The sequence below is a fragment of the Thunnus thynnus genome, chromosome 13, assembly GCF_963924715.1.
Source record: "Thunnus thynnus chromosome 13, fThuThy2.1, whole genome shotgun sequence".
In the NCBI taxonomy this organism is placed as follows: domain Eukaryota; kingdom Metazoa; phylum Chordata; class Actinopteri; order Scombriformes; family Scombridae; genus Thunnus; species Thunnus thynnus.
Window position 1 is genome coordinate 5105025 of NC_089529.1, and position 17370 is coordinate 5122394.

At 41.3% G+C, this 17370-nt stretch overlaps 1 protein-coding gene across 4 annotated transcripts; it reads left to right on the plus strand.

The window, feature by feature from the left end:
• Nucleotides 1-230: 230 nt before the first annotated feature.
• Nucleotides 231-16152, plus strand: prdm15 (PR domain containing 15). Of its 4 annotated transcripts, none has more exons than XM_067607408.1 (24): nucleotides 231-309; nucleotides 901-937; nucleotides 1020-1113; nucleotides 2631-2784; nucleotides 2911-3063; nucleotides 3168-3276; nucleotides 3358-3441; nucleotides 3709-3915; nucleotides 5886-6104; nucleotides 6257-6351; nucleotides 6445-6532; nucleotides 6660-6827; nucleotides 8260-8354; nucleotides 8480-8611; nucleotides 9054-9197; nucleotides 9388-9551; nucleotides 10554-10633; nucleotides 11283-11402; nucleotides 11527-11658; nucleotides 11848-11931; nucleotides 13351-13526; nucleotides 13635-13715; nucleotides 14367-14588; nucleotides 15039-16152. In XM_067607408.1, the coding sequence occupies exons 2-24, from the start codon at nucleotides 910-912 to the stop codon at nucleotides 15573-15575; spliced, it is 3366 nt and encodes a 1121-aa protein (XP_067463509.1). In that variant the 5' UTR covers nucleotides 231-309; nucleotides 901-909; the 3' UTR covers nucleotides 15576-16152. The 4 variants fall into 4 exon arrangements, with proteins under 4 accessions (XP_067463509.1, XP_067463513.1, XP_067463511.1 ...); XM_067607412.1 differs by having other exon boundaries at nucleotides 3385-3441; XM_067607410.1 differs by lacking the exon at nucleotides 231-309 and adding an exon at nucleotides 434-468.
• The last annotated feature ends 1218 nt before the right edge of the window (nucleotides 16153-17370 follow it).

Genomic DNA, 17370 nt, shown 5'->3' on the forward strand with positions numbered 1-17370 from the left:
ATACATCTTCTACTCCTGTGTGCACTATGCTAAAATCAGCCAGTGCAACGTAGATAAATGACGTAGGAAATAACGAGATCAATTAACTACATTTTGGTAATCTTCCATGTCTTTATTTTGTTCAGTGAACTAAATTACACCTCTAATTGCCTTGTTAAAGCTTAATTGAGTTGCTTTATAGCCGTTTTTGACGAGCCTACAGCCCCCATAATGCACTCGGCGCTGCTCGTTTCCGGTCCTGCGCCGTTTCTGGAGCGGATTGGAACCCGGAGTCAGGATTCGACAAATGAAGGGTCTTTTGCAGAAAAGGTAACGTGTTTTCCCACAAACGTACATCGAATTTCCACAAATTGTCGCCGCAGTTTGGTAGAGAAGGTGCAGCTGGAGTGTCCGGCTCGCTCCGAGTCTTCCTGAGCCGCCTGCACCGCTCACTGCCCGCTGTAGAGGAGCATCGACTCCGGTTTGGAGGTTTGCGTCTCCGGTCCATCCGCCATGCCGACTGTTCTTTGTTACATTTTGGTGAAGAGAAGCCGCTCAGATCGGAGTTAAAACCCGGCTAGAGTTTGGGAACCGCTGAAATCCTGGATCCCATCTCCTACCCGGACTGCATACGTTAACATGCATGCTTCAACTGTACGGCTTACACCGTAAACAGTAAATGTTGTCATACTACACTACTGTGGAGCCAGGAGGTCTGATGCATCTAATACCGCTCAAGTGTCTCAGATTAAATGAGTATACAGGCTTGGAAGTTCAGTTATATTCTAACACACTCTCCAAAGTCTTGTTCTCTCATGGACATTTTTCTTTATGACTTGACTGCTGCTCAGCCTTCCCTCCTGTCCTGATGTTTGTCTCCTATTAATGACATGTTAAAAATATGTTTTTCTCTGTTTGTAGGCTGACATAATGGAGCAGGCGCCAGATGAGTTCATCTGTGAGTATGAACCCAGCTCTGACTGTGTATGTGTGACAGAGTGTGAGATGGGCAGTGTTGACAGGTGTGATGTGTGTCGCAGGGTGTGATGACTGTGGCCAGTACCATGACTCTGAGTGTCCTGAGCTGGGACCACTGGTAACCGTCGAGGACTCCTTCGTCCTCAGCCGGGCTCGGTGAGTGTGCGCCTGAAACTGTTTGAACTTCACTGACTGGAATCAAACTAGTGATTTCTCTCATTCATTAAGCTTGAGTCAATTTTCTAAGATTCAACCAGAGCACAGGGTGTGGATTCAAACTTCTATGCAGCAGACAAACATCAACCCTGCTGAATGTTCTCAAGCAAGACAAAAGTGTGGACATCGAACATCTGACCTCCTTATGGAGAGGGGGAATGAAAAAGTCTTCAGAAGTGTCATGTTATAAATATTCTTCCAGAGATTCATTACAAAAATTGTAAGAAGCTCCCTGCAGATGGTTGACTTCCTACCACTCTTTACCCCACATGTACTAAATTTGTATCTTCAGGCAAATCCACATTTTATTTTTAAACATCCCCGAAAATATAATGGAGCGATTGTATTCTCATAGCACAAGGTGAAGGTGATGTACATGTCTAACAAGACTAAGAGTCTACAGCCATGCTAACAGCTCTGTGAGGCTGTACTCAAGCACAGCTCTGCTTTCAGCTAAAAACCAACATCAGCATGTTAACATGTTCACAGTGATGATGTCATTATGTTGATGTTTAACTGGTCTAATTTTTACCATCTTAATTTAGAGTGTAAACATACTCTACAACATTTGCTAGTAAACACAAATAGAGCTGCAACGATTAGGTGAGAAATCGATTAGTCAATCAACAGAAAATTCATTCCCAACTATATTGATAATTGATAATCGATTAATCATTTTGAGAAACAAATGCTATAATTCTGTTGGGGTTTGGTAAACAGTGATCAACATTTTTCACCATTTTCTGATATTTTTTAGAACAAACAAGTAAGTGATTAATCGATAATGAAAACAAGGGTTGGTTGCAGCCCTAAACAGCTGAGCCTGATGGGAGACCTGATGTTGGTGCTAGATGAAAGTTCAGAGTATCAAAATTTCAGGGCAATCCATCACATAGATGTTTCAATAAAAAACAACCTCATGGCAGCACAGGAGGAAACGGCAGGTGATCACCAAAGGCATTAAATACATTGTAATGGAACCATGAATATCTGTACAAAATGTGGTGCCAATCCATCAAGAAGATGTGGAGATATTTCACTGAAAAAGTGCCAACCTTGCCCTGCTGGTGGCGCTAGAGGAAATATCAGGGGATCACAGAAGTTGTTTGAATGTATCCTCTAGGGAACTTGAATGTCTATCGCAAATTTCATGGTGATCCTTTAAATAGTTGTTGAGATATTTTACTCTGAACCACAAATGTCAACCTGATGGCAGTGCTAGAGGAAAACTCAGGATCACCAAAGTCAGCAGGATTCAACCTCGAGCATGAATGTCAGCACAAAACTTCATGGCAGTCTGTCCAGTAGTTGTTGAGATATTTCAGTCTGGACCAAAGTGTCACACTGACCGGCAGCACTGACTAGAAAGCAGGAATTACTATGAGAATGATAGAGGTGAATTTTATATTATTATAATTTCATACTTAACATATTTTGTTGTTCTTGTCCTGGATCAGGTCCTCGTTGCCAAGCAGCCTGGAGATCAGACAGGTGGCTGACGGAGTGGAGGGGGTATTTGTCCAGCGACGGCTGGTGAAGAGGACCCGGTTTGGGCCGTTTGAGGCTAAGCGGGTCCCCCAGCTGGAGACAGAAGGAGTGTTTCCTCTGAAGGTGCAGCCTGATGAATCCTGAGTTTACATGTACTGTACACTGTTATTTTATATGGGTGTATGTGACTGTTTTCTTTATTATTTTAACTTCCTTCTCTTTTAATCCCTCATCCCCCCCATTGAGTAGATCTTCCAGAAGGATGGCGTGGTGGTGTGTTTTGACTCTAGCAGTGAAGAAGACTGCAACTGGATGATGCTGGTACGACATGCCACCGACCACAAGCACCAGAATCTGACGGCTTACCAGCAGGACGATGAAGTGTACTTCAACACCTCCCAGGTACGTGCATTCATCCCTGAGGGCTGCTGCTGTTTGTCCAAGATTCTAGGGATCCATTGAGTTTATGGAGCTCATCCTCTTTGCCTGTGCTGTTTGTTTTCCAGGACGTGCTCCCAGGAACAGAGCTGAGGGTCTGGTATGGAGCTTTTTATGCCAGGAAGATGGAGAAGCCCATGCTTAAGCCTCCAATTCAGCCACCACCACCTCCACCAGGTAGATGACATTACAGCACCATTGCTTTTGTAGGGTGCCATGGCAACAGAGTGAGCTCTTTATAGTTTTTCTTCTGCTCAGATCTGACGTCTTCATCTTCTAAAACAGAGACCTCAGAGAAAACTAGAGCCCTCCTGCCCCCGGCAGCTGAAGAAAACAATGCAGGTAAGCTCATTCAAAACATCCATCACCTCCAGTCTGTACATCTTACAAATGTCAACTCTTCTTTTATTGAGAGGGAAGGTACATTAAGGGTTATTTCACGCTTTTAATTGCATTAGATTGTCTTGGTTTTCAGCAATTTTTCTCCACAGTGAGTCCAGCAGGAGTGGAAGCTCAACTATTCACACCTTCAAAACTTTCTCTGAACTGACAAAATGCTGCGTCATGGTTGCACCTTCTGATTCCCCTTCTTTCTCCTGCTGATAACAGGCCATATGCTGAGTCATCTGGATGAGGTGAAGACCGTAACGGAGCTTCCAGTCGACTCGCTCTTGCCCCAGGAGGAGAGCCTGCTCGGCCCTGATGAGGAGGACGCCACCCCTGCTGCTCAACCTGCCCCCAAGAGAGGACAGAGCCGGGGTAGGAGAGCCAAGGGACGTAGACCTGGAGCCACAGCTACCACAGGCAAAAGCAAAGGTGAGAAAAACCAGTCAGGTTGGAGCAGAAAAAAATCTAAAACACACAAAAGCTGTGAAATTCTTTGGATTCAATCTGTGGGAACTTGCCATGCATAGACTACATGATATCATGCTGATATATTTTCAATGACTGTGCAAAGAAGTTAGATGATGAACAGTCAGTGATCTCGAATATCAATGATAAACATCAGGATTTGATGTCAGTCCAAGAAAGAGCAAAAGTAATTTCTTTACTGATATTCAACATTCATATATTCACAAATTAATTACAGAAAAAGCAGTGATACTAGTTATCCTACTGTGTGTGGCTGAATTTCATAATACAATTCAGCCACACACAGAAAATGTCACAGATACAGCCCCCGCTTTTTTTACTACACTGGGAAAATCATTTGCTTTTACTGCACCATCATTCTCTCTTCTACACTCTGAACCTAGCAAGTTGCAACATGTTCAAGCACATTCTGGGAACATTTTGCAAATCACCAACATTGACTGTGTATAAAGATGGATATGATGACTGCTCCCCAGAAGTGAAGTCAAAACATCTGGATCACCCCCAGGTGGCTGGGTGGCTGGCTGGCTGGCGTATAGGTCATAAGTCCCGCCCCCTCCACGTTAGCAGATAGGACATGAGCCAAACTAAAAAGTCAAAGTACATGTCAAATAAATTTTTCCCAAACATGGTTTCTGTCATTTTAGGTCATTTTTATCATGCTGATGTTTGTCCAAAAGCTTTTTAATTAGTTATTTGATGATATAAAAAGGGTGTGTGATATCATGATTGACAGTTGTGACAGCTGCTCTCAAGTCTCCGTCAGACAGTGGGACGGCTGAGGGGGCGTGTCCCGTAGGCTGTCATCCAAATAACATCACACAAGCAAGATGGCAGCTCCTGGAAAGAAGATATTTTGGCTTCACTTTTGTTTAGCCGTAGAAAGTGGAGAAACGTCATCCATATTTATTTAAAGTCACTGATCACAAACCTTAAACCCTCTCTGAAGTGGTCAGAGATGGAGCAGGATCATGAGAAGTGACACTTAAATAAAACACTCAATAAGAAAATGATTCCTGTAGAGCCATGTTAGTGTGTTTAAATCAGAGCACAGCTTCTCATTTTTCATTTGTTTTTTATTGTATTAGCTGTTCAGCTAAAGTCTTAACTAACCTAATGAATTAATAATAACTAATTGTGTGTGACCAAAAAGGTTTTAAGGCTGCATTTATATATATATATATATATATATATATATATATATATATATATATATATATATATATATATATATATATATATATATATATATATATATATATATATATATATATATATATATATATATATATATATATGACCTTTATCTTTAGCCATGCTAGCAGTGTGGCTTAATGCCTTTTAAAACTGATTACATAACCATCACCCTCAGCTGTACTTTGTGTTACGTGCTAATTAGCAAATGTTAGTGCACTAATATGCTAAACTAAGACAGTGAACTTGGTAAACATTATACAGTACCTATTCAATTTCAGCATATTAGCATTGTCACTGTGAGTATGTCGACATGCTAAAGTTAGCATTTAGCTCAAAGCACTGCTCAGCCTCACACAGCAGCTGGCATGGCTGTAGACTGTTAGTCATGTGCTTAATTTCAGTTAGATATGTTTCTATTTGCTTTCGTTTTTAATTACAGTTAGTATAAAGTGTAATGTAATTTTCTATTATCTTTCTGTCATCTTATATATACCGTTACTGTCATTTTAAAGAATACAGTTCATTATTAAATGGTAAAATTTGATTTCCCAGATCATATTTTACCGTTATACCTTTTTACCAGATTTTCATTATGCTCAAACATCAACATCAGTGAATTTAGTATCAAAAATCTAGTATCAGTTGGACTCTCATTACCACCCGATGCTTTATATACCATAGATATCTCTTTGACATTGGATTCCTGATGTGTGCAGATGTGAAGCCCCCGGTGGAAAGCTCAGAACCAGTGGCTTCAGAGGCAGCAGCAACAGCAGCAGCAGCAGAGAGCAGCAGCCTGCTAGGGGCTTCAGACAGCGGCGGCGTTGCCCTGAAGAGACACAAGGCCAGAGAGCACAAGAGGGTGTACCGCTGCTCCCTCTGCAACAAGGTCTTCCAGAACAGCAGCAACCTCAACAGACACATCCGATCTCACGGTACGTGGAGATCAGTGAGTTGAAAAGCTCATTTTGGCTTTCGAGACAGTGTTAAATTCATCATCTCTCTCTGAGACATCACACAATTCAAATAGAGGTCAACTGGGAATGAGTGGATGCATAGTGTTGAAGAATCCTTTATATCCTTCCAGGTGATAAGCTGTTCAAGTGTGATGAATGTGACAAGTTGTTCAGCCGCAAGGAGAGTCTGAAGCAGCACATCTCATACAAACACAGCAAGAACATGGTGGGTAACACTGCAAACTAACTAAAAGGGACTTTAATTACTGTGCAGGTTAATGTGTTTATGAAATGTCTTCTTTTTATGTGCACATACCAGCCTGACATGGAGTACAAATACAAATGCAACACATGTGAGAAATCATTTCGCCTGGAAAATGCCTTAAAGTTCCACAACTGTCGGACAGGTTGGAGACTCTTTATTATGTTTAATATTTAAGTTATTTCCCTTCTTTTCCCTTTTATTTTCAAATGTTTCCGTTCACATTCCTGCCAGGTCTCGATTTTATTAATTCCATCATCTTCTCTCCCCAGACGACAAGACGTTCCAGTGTGATATCTGCTCGCGGTTCTTCTCCACCAACAGCAACCTTTCCAAGCACAAGAAGAAGCACGGTGAGAAGCTCTATTCCTGTGAAATCTGTAACAAGATGTTCTACCGCAAAGACGTGATGCAGGAGCACCACAGGAGGCACGGAGTGGGTGAGTCTCATTGAGAATTTGTTTTTTTCTGTATATTCAATTTAGGAAAAATGTCACTTTAGTGTGAAATATTAACCTGGAGCCCTCTTTTTTTAAACGTGCAATCACAGTGACAAGTGCAAAGTGGTAGTTGTTGGACATGCAGACTGCGTGGGCGTCTCCAAGCACACCTGTTCAGTATGTGCAGCAGTGCAAAGTGTAAAAGGGCTGTGTGAAGGTGAATATAGATGGGAGGGTGTGGCGATTAATAAATACACCCTGTCTCTTATAGCTCTGAAACAGCTGTGCTAATCACAGTGAAGCATGACAACAATGGCTTAAGAAATGGTTTCTCCAGGAAAATCATATTTTTGTCAGGAGGTGCAGAGTGACATGATGTGAACACACGCCTCCACAAATCTGCAGCCGGAGACAGATGATGTGGGGGTTTAACAGTTAATTAGTAGGATGACAACAGATAATTAAAAAGTAGTTTGGTCAAGCTGTTTATGTGATTGCATCAATCTGACTTTATTTCAGTCATAATTCTATCTCATAAATGTTCACATCATGCATGAGACACCACAACAAATAATGTTTCCCACTTTAACAGGCAGAATAGCAAGTTATAAACAACCACTCAGATGTGTGTAGAGGTGTGTGTGTGGTTATGCTGTAGCAGCCGAGTGTTATTTTTCACAATATAAACAGCTGTGTGTAATGATGCTGATTTCCACCACAGCACTTCTCAAATCAGAGGCTGCAGATTTATCAAACATACAGTATCTGTTCTGCTGCCTTCAGACGCTGCAGGAATTTAACGAACTGAAGGAGAATCTTTTCATACAGTATAAAGCAGCTGTGGACAACCAATACTGTAGGAATCCCAGATATATTCATTCATAGATCAGACTGCTTTACTGATTTCCCGGCTTTAACCACAAAGTTATTTTTTGATGCCAATTTAAACGCATCTACTGGTTGGAGAGTAGTTTATTTATGAATTTAGCAGTATCCCATTATTCCTGTGCCATTTCCTGGAAGTATTTACTTTGCTCTTGATGATAAAATCACTAAATTGCCTGTGAAGTGACAGATGTGGGTTTGAGATATGTATTCTCAGTGCAATGTCTAAGATCCCAATTCTAACCAAATACTCGCTTTGTGCTGCCTTATCTGAATGAACCTCCCACCTGTTTGTTCCTCTCCTACCACCTGTACCATGCACGCTGCACTGAGCACCACACAGTCAGGAAAGGTTAGATAAATATCAAACTGTTGCATAACATGGCACTGCCATAAACTTAAAGCCCTTAATGCTAATTCCCTCAAGAAAACATGGAACCAATTTTTTTTTTCATTTATAATGTTGCAGGGAGCTGCAAACTCCGCCTTAAGTTGCATGTCAGCATATTTCTTTTAAGCTCTTAGCTGAACTAAAATATTTGGACAGGACCAAAGCACATGAAGAAAGAGGAGCTGGAGGCCAATGGAGAAGAAGGGACCAAGTACAGGAAGGAGCCGTCACCCTGTCCCATCTGTGGCAAGGTGAGCACTTTGCACTGCAGCAAAGATTAATGGCACTTTTGGCAGCAAGTCAAACAACTGCAAATAAATCCAGACGGAAGAAAATGCACCGCGGGTTCATCGTGCGTGTGTGTTTGTGTGCACAGGTGTTCTCCTGCAGGAGTAACATGAACAAGCATCTGTTGACTCACGGTGATAAGAAGTACACCTGTGAGATCTGCGGCCGGAAGTTCTTCCGAGTGGACGTGCTGCGAGATCACATTCACGTTCACTTCAAGGTGAGATGGTGCAGAGAGAAGGCTGAACAAAACCCTGCATGACTGCAAAATGCAAGATTTCTCTGTAACTCACATTAAACAGCTTCATTTCCTGTAGTTTCGACCTAGACATGTGCTCATCAAAACATTTTGGGTGATGTTTTTCATTAACGTAAGGGGCTTTTTTTTTTTTTCTGCAAAACACCAAGTATATCAGTGCTACCCAGAGGGAGCACAAACTAATTCAGGTGCAGACAGTTCTGATGCACTCGCTTTAAGTCATGGTCGATAAAACTGTCAGATGAAAGAATGGTAGATGCGAGCTGATACTGTTTGTCATTGTGGTTATAAATTTGCCCCTCACACCATGCATGTTTCATTAAATTATCTTTTGACACCCCCTCTGGATCTTAGATGTCAGTGACTTTAATAATTTCATTTCAAAGCGTTCCTTTCATTCCAGGACATAGCCTTAATGAATGAGCAGGAGAGAGAGGACTTCATCAAGAAGATCGGCATTTCAGCAGGCGACAGCGACGACACGGACATGGATGATGAAGAAGAAGACGATCCCGAGCACCACAAGTACAACTGCAAGAAATGTCAAGTAAGCTTTGTCCTGACAGGCCTGCAGTGTTGCAGTTCAAGTTCATGAACATGTTTACGAATCATAACAATGGTGGACAGATATAAATGGCTAAGGGCAGATAGATTAATATAAACTTAAAATGCGTAACTAGGAGCAGCACATATCTAAGTTTTGCACTAATACCTGAGCTTCCTGCGTCTGTCTCTAGCTGTCATTTGCAAAGGGCAGAGAGTACCTGAAGCACATCATGGAGCAGCACAAAGAGAGAGGCTACGGCTGCGGCATCTGTAACCGACGCTTCGCACTGAAGGCCACGTACAACGCTCACCTGGTCATCCACAGAGAGCAGCTGCCAGACCCTGCAGTGCAGAAGTAAGAAACAGGAAGCAGCAAGAAAACATATTTCAGCTTACATTTCTTGTTTGGTTTTGGTTTTTATGTTGTTTTAGCCTTGTCCAATCACGGCTGAGATACTAGATAAAGATGGAGACAGGAATGTCAGCTGCTGTATACTGATGGTAAAAAAAGAGGCATTACTTTGAAGTGCACTGATGAGGAAAATCCATGTGGAAGTCACTATCTCTTTTTTGGGCTGCAACTAACAAGTACTTATTATTGATTAACCTGCCGAGTATTTTCTCAATGAATCGATTAGTTATTTGGTCTATAAAATGTCAGAAAATGGTGAAAAATATCAATCTCTGTTTCCCAAAGCCCAAGATGACATCCTCAAATGTCTTGTTTGTCCCGACAAACAGTCCACAACCCAAAGATATTCAGTTTATTGTCACAGAAGACTAAAGAAACCAGAAAATATTCACATTTGAGAAGCTGGAATCAGAGAATTTGGAATCTTCTTAAAAATGACTCATAACGATTAATCGATCATCAAAATAGTTGGCGATTAATTTCATAGTTGGCAACTTATCGATTAATGGACTAATCGTTGCAGCTGTGATCTCTTGTATTATTTACCTTTTTAAATATATCACAGTAGAGTTTTTTAGCCTTTGATGGTATCACACATTCTTCCTCAGCGAGTGGAGCCGCCCAGTTGTCATGGAATTCTTCTCATCTGAAAAGTTGAGATTGAAAGTTAATTCTTGATCTTGGAAATAGCAGTTGACAAAACAACCTCACCACAAGGTCCACTTAGCAGTTTCAAAGGTCAGAAATCAACTGTTAATCTCTAATTATTGGGAAGGTTCAGGTCAGGATGTATAAGAGCTCAAGCTACTCTGGTATTGTAGCTTAAACTAAATGGTTTCTGAAACTAACCTTGAGTCAAAGTGACAGTGAAACTGAAATATGAAATGATCAAGCAGCAGCACAAATGAATTGTAATCATTTCAAACTTGCTGATCTGTCCTAAAGGTACATCCATCCATGTGAAATTTGTGGGCGAATCTTCAATAGTATCGGTAACCTGGAAAGGCACAAGATCATCCACACCGGTGAGCAGCGGTCTGAGATCAGTTTCAAATATGTGTCACTGTTCCTATTATGTCTGTGGTCCTGAAGCATTTAGTTTCCTGAGATAGATATTTAGACAAGAACACCTTTGTTAAATCTATTTAATTGTTGAAAAAATGGTGCTATAAATCAACTAAATACCAACCAAGACCCTGATGAGACCTTTCCATTTCAGTCTTACTTTGAATTATTTTAAATACAGGAACACATCGTTATGTGAAACAAGTCCTTCCATTACAGAAACCAGTGTCCCTGTTTACATGATGTTTAAGAAATCCTCTTACAGGAAAAAGCCGCCTGTTGCTCACATGCATGTAAATGTACTGAATGTTATGGTGGGACTTAACATACAGGGCAGAGTTGCTGGGTTCCTTCCAAAATGTATGATTACATTGTGTTAGACAGAAATGTAATATATGACTCAAGATTATGTACACTCTTATCTATGCATTACAAGGGAGTGGCAAAATTTGTGACACTTTATCGAAAGAAACATTTACATACAGTATATTTGGAATACCAGTATGTAACAAGAGTCACATCTTAACGACACGGAAAAGCAACGTTGTGTAATGCAACAGTCTATAATATTAATGGAGTGTCTGCATGTGTGTTTTTATGATCATCAAGGGGTGAAGAGCCACAGCTGTGATAAGTGCAACAAATCATTCGCGAGGAAGGACATGCTGAAAGAGCACCTCAGGGTTCACGACGACATCCGAGACTTCCTGTGTGCAGAGTGCGGGAAAGGTCAGGTCGTCACAGCTTCATCACACATATCATTACTTGTTTGTCACTGTGTAAATGCCACCATGAACACACAGTAGTTGGTGTTTGGATTGTCGCCACATTGTGGAAATGTTTTCTTGAGCAGGCATGAAGACCAAGCACGCTCTGAGGCACCACATGAAGCTTCACAAGGGTATCAAAGAGTACGAGTGCAAGGAGTGTAATCGCAAGTTCGCCCAGAAGGTCAACATGCTGAAGCATTACAAGAGACACACGGGTGAGTCAAAAAATAGCATGTTACAGATTCAGGAAAGACGAAAAATAAAAGAGAAAATAAAAAAAATAAAAACTAGTGCGTTCAATATAAATAGTCTAACTGACTTTGACAGTGCAAACTTCACAAAAATTGCATCACGTTAATGTTTGTCTCCACTGTATGTGTGTTCACGTGTCACTTTGCCTGCAGGTATAAAGGACTTCATGTGTGAGCTGTGTGGAAAGACGTTCAGTGAGAGGACGACCCTAGAGACACACAAGCTCATCCACACAGGCAAGTGTTTCATGTCACGCTATGAGAAGTGTGCAGCAGTCTGGTTTTATTAGTCTGTTACACTGACTATTACAAGGCTGCTGAATGTGGGAGCCTATAATTTGGCTTTTTGCCCCCAGTATGTTCAGAGCCAGAAAACTGAGTAGTTTATGGTCAGACAGCAAGTGATTCTGCGGTCTGATTTATGTAGCCGGCAGTACATAGAAAAACCAAACCACCACTTAAAAATTAAAGGACATGTTTTTCTGTGAAACTCTAAAAGTTGAAGGGTGGAAGATTGGTGAGTTTGGCACAGAGAGGGAAAAATGACAACACAAAGTAAATTGATTTCATAATTTTGCCCCAAACAACTACATTCATATCCTTGTTAAGTATGAGACCTTAAACTGTCAAAAATAGTGAAAGGTTATCACACAAGTCAAAAATATGGCTGAAAACATGAATAAATAATACTCTTAGTTAAATAATTGAAATGAGTGCAACAGATATCACAGCATTTTAGCAGGAAAGCTAAAAAAGTTAGCTAGCTAACACTAATGCATTCAAAAACACACCATACTTCTGTCTTCATAACATTATCTTCCATAACCTGTAGCATGAAGTGAATTAGTTTATAGAAACTGAGAGTTTCTGTCAGTCAAATAGCATGACATATTGTAATTATTGGTTATGAATAAACCTTGATGAATGATTTTCTTTTTAAATGCATGTCTCTTGTCTCCATCAATGACCTCAATGAAAATAAGTGTTGGACTTCATTGTATTATCTATGACATTGTGTAGATGTACACCATATAATGTCACCTTTCTCATCATGTCAAATAAATTAAAATCTTCTAATAAGTGTTAGTGAGCTATAATTACTAGCACTAGCCGGTGTAGTTTTAAGATGAACGTTAGCTGCAGCCAGGTAGCTAGCTGAAAAGGCTGGTGCTCATTGTGTTTAGCTACTAGTGTTTTCAGGTAAGCTAGCTAGCCACATATTCCTCTGTCTATTCACCACTGATGTGACATACACACACACACACACACACACACACACACACACACACACACACACACACACACACACACACACACACACTCCCACCCTGGACAAATCTCTGCCTTGGACATATGTACATGGACACAACTATATCATTATCATATATGCACAATAAAAAAAATCTGAAATGTTGCTTGAGGATAATACAAAATAGGTAAATAATTAAATGTATGTGCTTAGACCAGAAACATAGCACCTTGGGGTTGAAAAACAGAATTAGCTAGTGAGAAATAAATGGAAGAGTTAAATAAATTACATTCTTTTTAATCAACTGACTGGAGGTAATAGGAAAAAAAAAGGTTTTCTCTTTTTTTATCAACTGGTAAAACTGGTTTATCATGCTTGACTCTCCATTTCGCTGTCTCTGACTGCAGTGGGTAAGACGTGGACATGTACCACGTGTGATAAGAAGTACCTGACAGAGTACATGCTGCAGAAGCACGTCCACCTGACCCACGAGAAGGTGGAGGCCCAGTCGTGTCACCTCTGCGGGACCAAGGTGTCCACCCGCGCATCCATGAACCGACATCTCCGACGCAAACACCCTGAGGTGAGTTAAGACAGTGCTGTTAGGACAATGTAAACCCAGCTCATCTGGTGTTATTGAACTCTAAAAGTATTCTTGTCTAACTGTTGTTGTTGTCCTTTATGCCTCCAGGTGGTGTCTGTGAGAATCGATGAGTTTGATGATCTTCAGGAAACTTCGACAATCAATGATTCATCTATCAGCATCGTGCAGGTTAGATTACAGCGCAGTACACACACACACTGAACGATGAAACACATTGGCTGGAGTAGCTCTGACCAGGAACATCTAGCTGTATGAAAACAGTAGCTGATCATTATGATCATGAGGCCAGTTTGTGTTTGACATACCAAATAGCTATTGAACTCAATTTACATTCCTGATCCAAGAATCAGATGTTAAAATGATGTTGATGCCTGATGATACAGCTTGTCATCTTTCTCATACTATAGTGTGTTTGATTGCACACTAAATATAGAGCTGTTAGAATGCAAATATACACTCAGTTCCTGTTTTTCCACTGTATGAGCTATGAATCAGACATGCATGCACTGCATAGTGTTTGTTCCTCAACTATCTATCATAGCATTAATAGGACTCTCTTTGCTCCTGGTATTACATTAATCCTGTGTGACATGTTTGTCTTGGGGAAAAGACAAAATGAATAAAACCCAGACTACACTGCACTCCAGATGAGATGGAATCAGATCAACCAGGCAGGGTGAGGGTAACCCTAACCCTCACTGACACTTTCAAAGGATGTAAATGTTAAATGTCAAAGCTAGTTTCACAGAGAAGGGAAACAGATTTCAGTTTGTGAGATGGGCTGATTCTATCATGAAATGTTTTCACCTTCTTCCTCAGCCTACCCTGACCCTGGAAAAAGATGGCATGTCTCAGGAGAGGCCCAGTCGACCGTCCCGCCACCCCAAGAAGAAGCAGAGAGTTCAAGCTGAGCCAGAGCTCTCTGAATCAGACGAGTATGTTGACTTCACAGAGCCCAGGCACGAATCCATGACAGAATTTAATGCCGTCATTGTTGGAGAGGAGACCGAGACGAGCTCTGCTGTGCAGAGCATCCAGCAGGTAGCTTTGAAGATTGCCACAAAGTTTTATTGTCAAAATAACATGCAATCTCTTTTCTTTTTTTTCTTTTTTTTTTCCAAAGACCACATGAAATGGAGGCTTGATACAAAGCAGGTGTCCTGATTTGGGGGGGGGGGGGAATGAAATGAAATATGGGTGAAGTTTTGCTTGCTGAAGAAACAAATGCCCAGAGACAGAAGCTGGCTGTACATTGCTGATGGAAAGCAGAATAAATAAAAACACATAAGATCAATGATGATCACCACTCTGGCTCTGTGTTACTAGGAGCTCAAGATTTTCTTTTTGTTGTTTTGTTTGTTGTGGTAAAGGGCGATAAGAACAGATCAAGTGGTAACTTACAGACTGAGCCAGTCAGTAGATGAGATGCTTGTAACACTGTGTTGCTGCAGTGCTCCTGCTGCTCTAATTTATCTGATGTTTTTGTTTCAGGTGGTGGTCCTCGCTGACCCCAGCGCCCCATCAGCCTCTTCCCCCAACAGCTCGGTGGGGCTGACCAACATCACCGTTACACCCATCACCAGCCACGCCCCCACCCAGTTCACCAGCCTGCAGCCTGTAGCTGTGGGCCACCTGACAGCCAGCGACCGGCCCCTCACGCTGGACAACTCCATCCTCACAGTCACCTTCGACACTGTCAGTGGCTCCGCCATGCTCCACAACCGGCCCGCCGAACTCGTTCCAGAGACGGTGGGTCCCGGCGGAGGCGCAGCACCCCAGTCAGTCGCCCACTTCATCAACCTCACCACTCTCGTCAACCCCATGGGCCACCAGCTGGAGGCTCCAACTCTGGCCTGGAGGCCTGTACCCGCAGCCGAGGGCAACCAGGTCACCCCTGTGGTGGAGGGTGCTCAAGGGGACAATCAGGAGGCCCAGAGCCAGGGCCCCGAGTCAGGCCGGAACAGCCAGAGCCAGCCACCCACCCCCCAGCAGCAGAGCGGCTCTGCACAGCAGATGTTCAGCTACTAGAGCAGAGACTGGAGGTGCTGGTCACCTCACACTCACAGACATTGTCACATAGTAGAGTAGATTTTATGAAACTGTACAAAGCTTTGATCACTGTCACCCAGATGCCTCTCCAGTCCCATAGAAGTGAATGAAATCGTAATGATTTTTTTTTTTTTATACTGACAAAACAAAGAGGCTGTTTATAATTAACTAACTATTTAAAAAAAAAAAAAAAGAGGGAAATGGTACATTTATCCACACTCACTTACACTCCTCTGGAAGATATACATTTGAAACCAAAGCGACATGTTGAATATTCAAATGCCTTACCAGCCTTCTAAAAACATGCATGTTTTCAAGATAAATCTGCTGCTTGAAAAAAATGACAAATGAAAACGTACCAACCTGAAAAAAGACACATTTGGTGCAGTCAACAAGGAAAGTCATGTGATATGTGATGGTTGGCATATTCCTAAAAGTGGCTCACTCATGAAATGTTATTTTTGAATGCTGTAAACAGTAATTATTGTTGAACTGTCTGGAAAAAATACTGGAAGCCTTTTTGTACTGTTATTTTTAAAGAAAATACCTCTTTAAATGGGTCTTCTTTTATTTGTCTTCATATTAATTCAGTTTGTGTGGTGAACAGTGATAACTGCCCACCAGAGGGTTCATTTGTGCAGCAAGGTTTTTCTAAATCACGGCACAGATGCTATCTGAATCATCAGCAAACCTAATTCTGTTTGTCTCAGTCTGTTTATAGCAATATGACCATCTGCTCTGGATCTCCTCGCATCTCAAGCCAGCGAGTCTGTTTGTCTTCCAGTCAGTCAGAAGCTGATGGCTTTTCTGCAAACAGCACGTGAGTGGTACACAAATGATCGTTCTAAGGGCAGATACGTGTGTGTGTGTGTGTGTGTGTGTGTGTGTGTGTGTGTGTGTGTGTGTGTGTGTGTGTGTGTGTGTGTGTGTGTGTGTGTGTGTTGCTGATACTGCCAGTGCTCATTGACTCATGTATCACATACAGTCAGATTCTGCAGAGTGACCTTTAAAAGGTTTTCATTCAAAAATATAAATGAAACATGAATGAATCGATGATGGGGAATTGAAATAAACAGCTGAATTTCCAGAAAAGGTCCTGGGCTTGTCCTCCAAAGACACTAAATCAAAACAGATTACAGCATACAAACATAAAACAACCAGATTCTGTACCACAGAACACAATCCACCTAACAATTCAACATCATCTCCAGATTTAGAGAAATGTACAAATCCTCACAACTTGAAATGTATTTTCGAAATATGAAAGGGGCCTAAAAACCTAAATATTTAGTTAATTGTTCCCCAACTGTAAACGAAGAGGTACAAAATTTAGATATGAAACCATAAAGTTGTTAAATGAAAATATTCAAGTGGTAGTGTCAAAGTAAGAAAAATGGAGATATAAACTATGACATTGTGGAGTAGCAATATTTATTTCAACATTTTGGTATTTTTTCCTACAAGAACCAGTCACAAAGCATCAGGAGCAGGATGATGGATAATCTGGAACAGGATATCATAAACTTTGAGCATGAGTACACCACAGCTCAGTCATGACCTTCATCTCTGCATATGTGGGGCTATTGTGTAATGTTGGGTATGTTCAAACACAGCTGTTAGTGTTCAATAACAGAGATATGTTGTGACCCAGCACTGACCTCAGAGTATTTAGAAGAGAGCAAATAAATGAGAAAGAACTCTGAGAATCAAGCGTATTTCCCATTCTTCATCATTTATTCGGTTTTAAATGCACTCACTGAACTTTTAATGATTA

Excerpts from the sequence above, each read along its gene's own strand:
- prdm15 (XM_067607408.1), top strand. The coding sequence starts at position 910 with ATGGAGCAGGCGCCAGATGAGTTCATCT. Across the intron at positions 3,916-5,885 it reads TACCACAGGCAAAAGCAAAG|ATGTGAAGCCCCCGGTGGAA; the intron begins GTGAGAAAAACC and ends TGATGTGTGCAG. Across the intron at positions 9,552-10,553 it reads CCAGACCCTGCAGTGCAGAA|GTACATCCATCCATGTGAAA; the intron begins GTAAGAAACAGG and ends TCTGTCCTAAAG.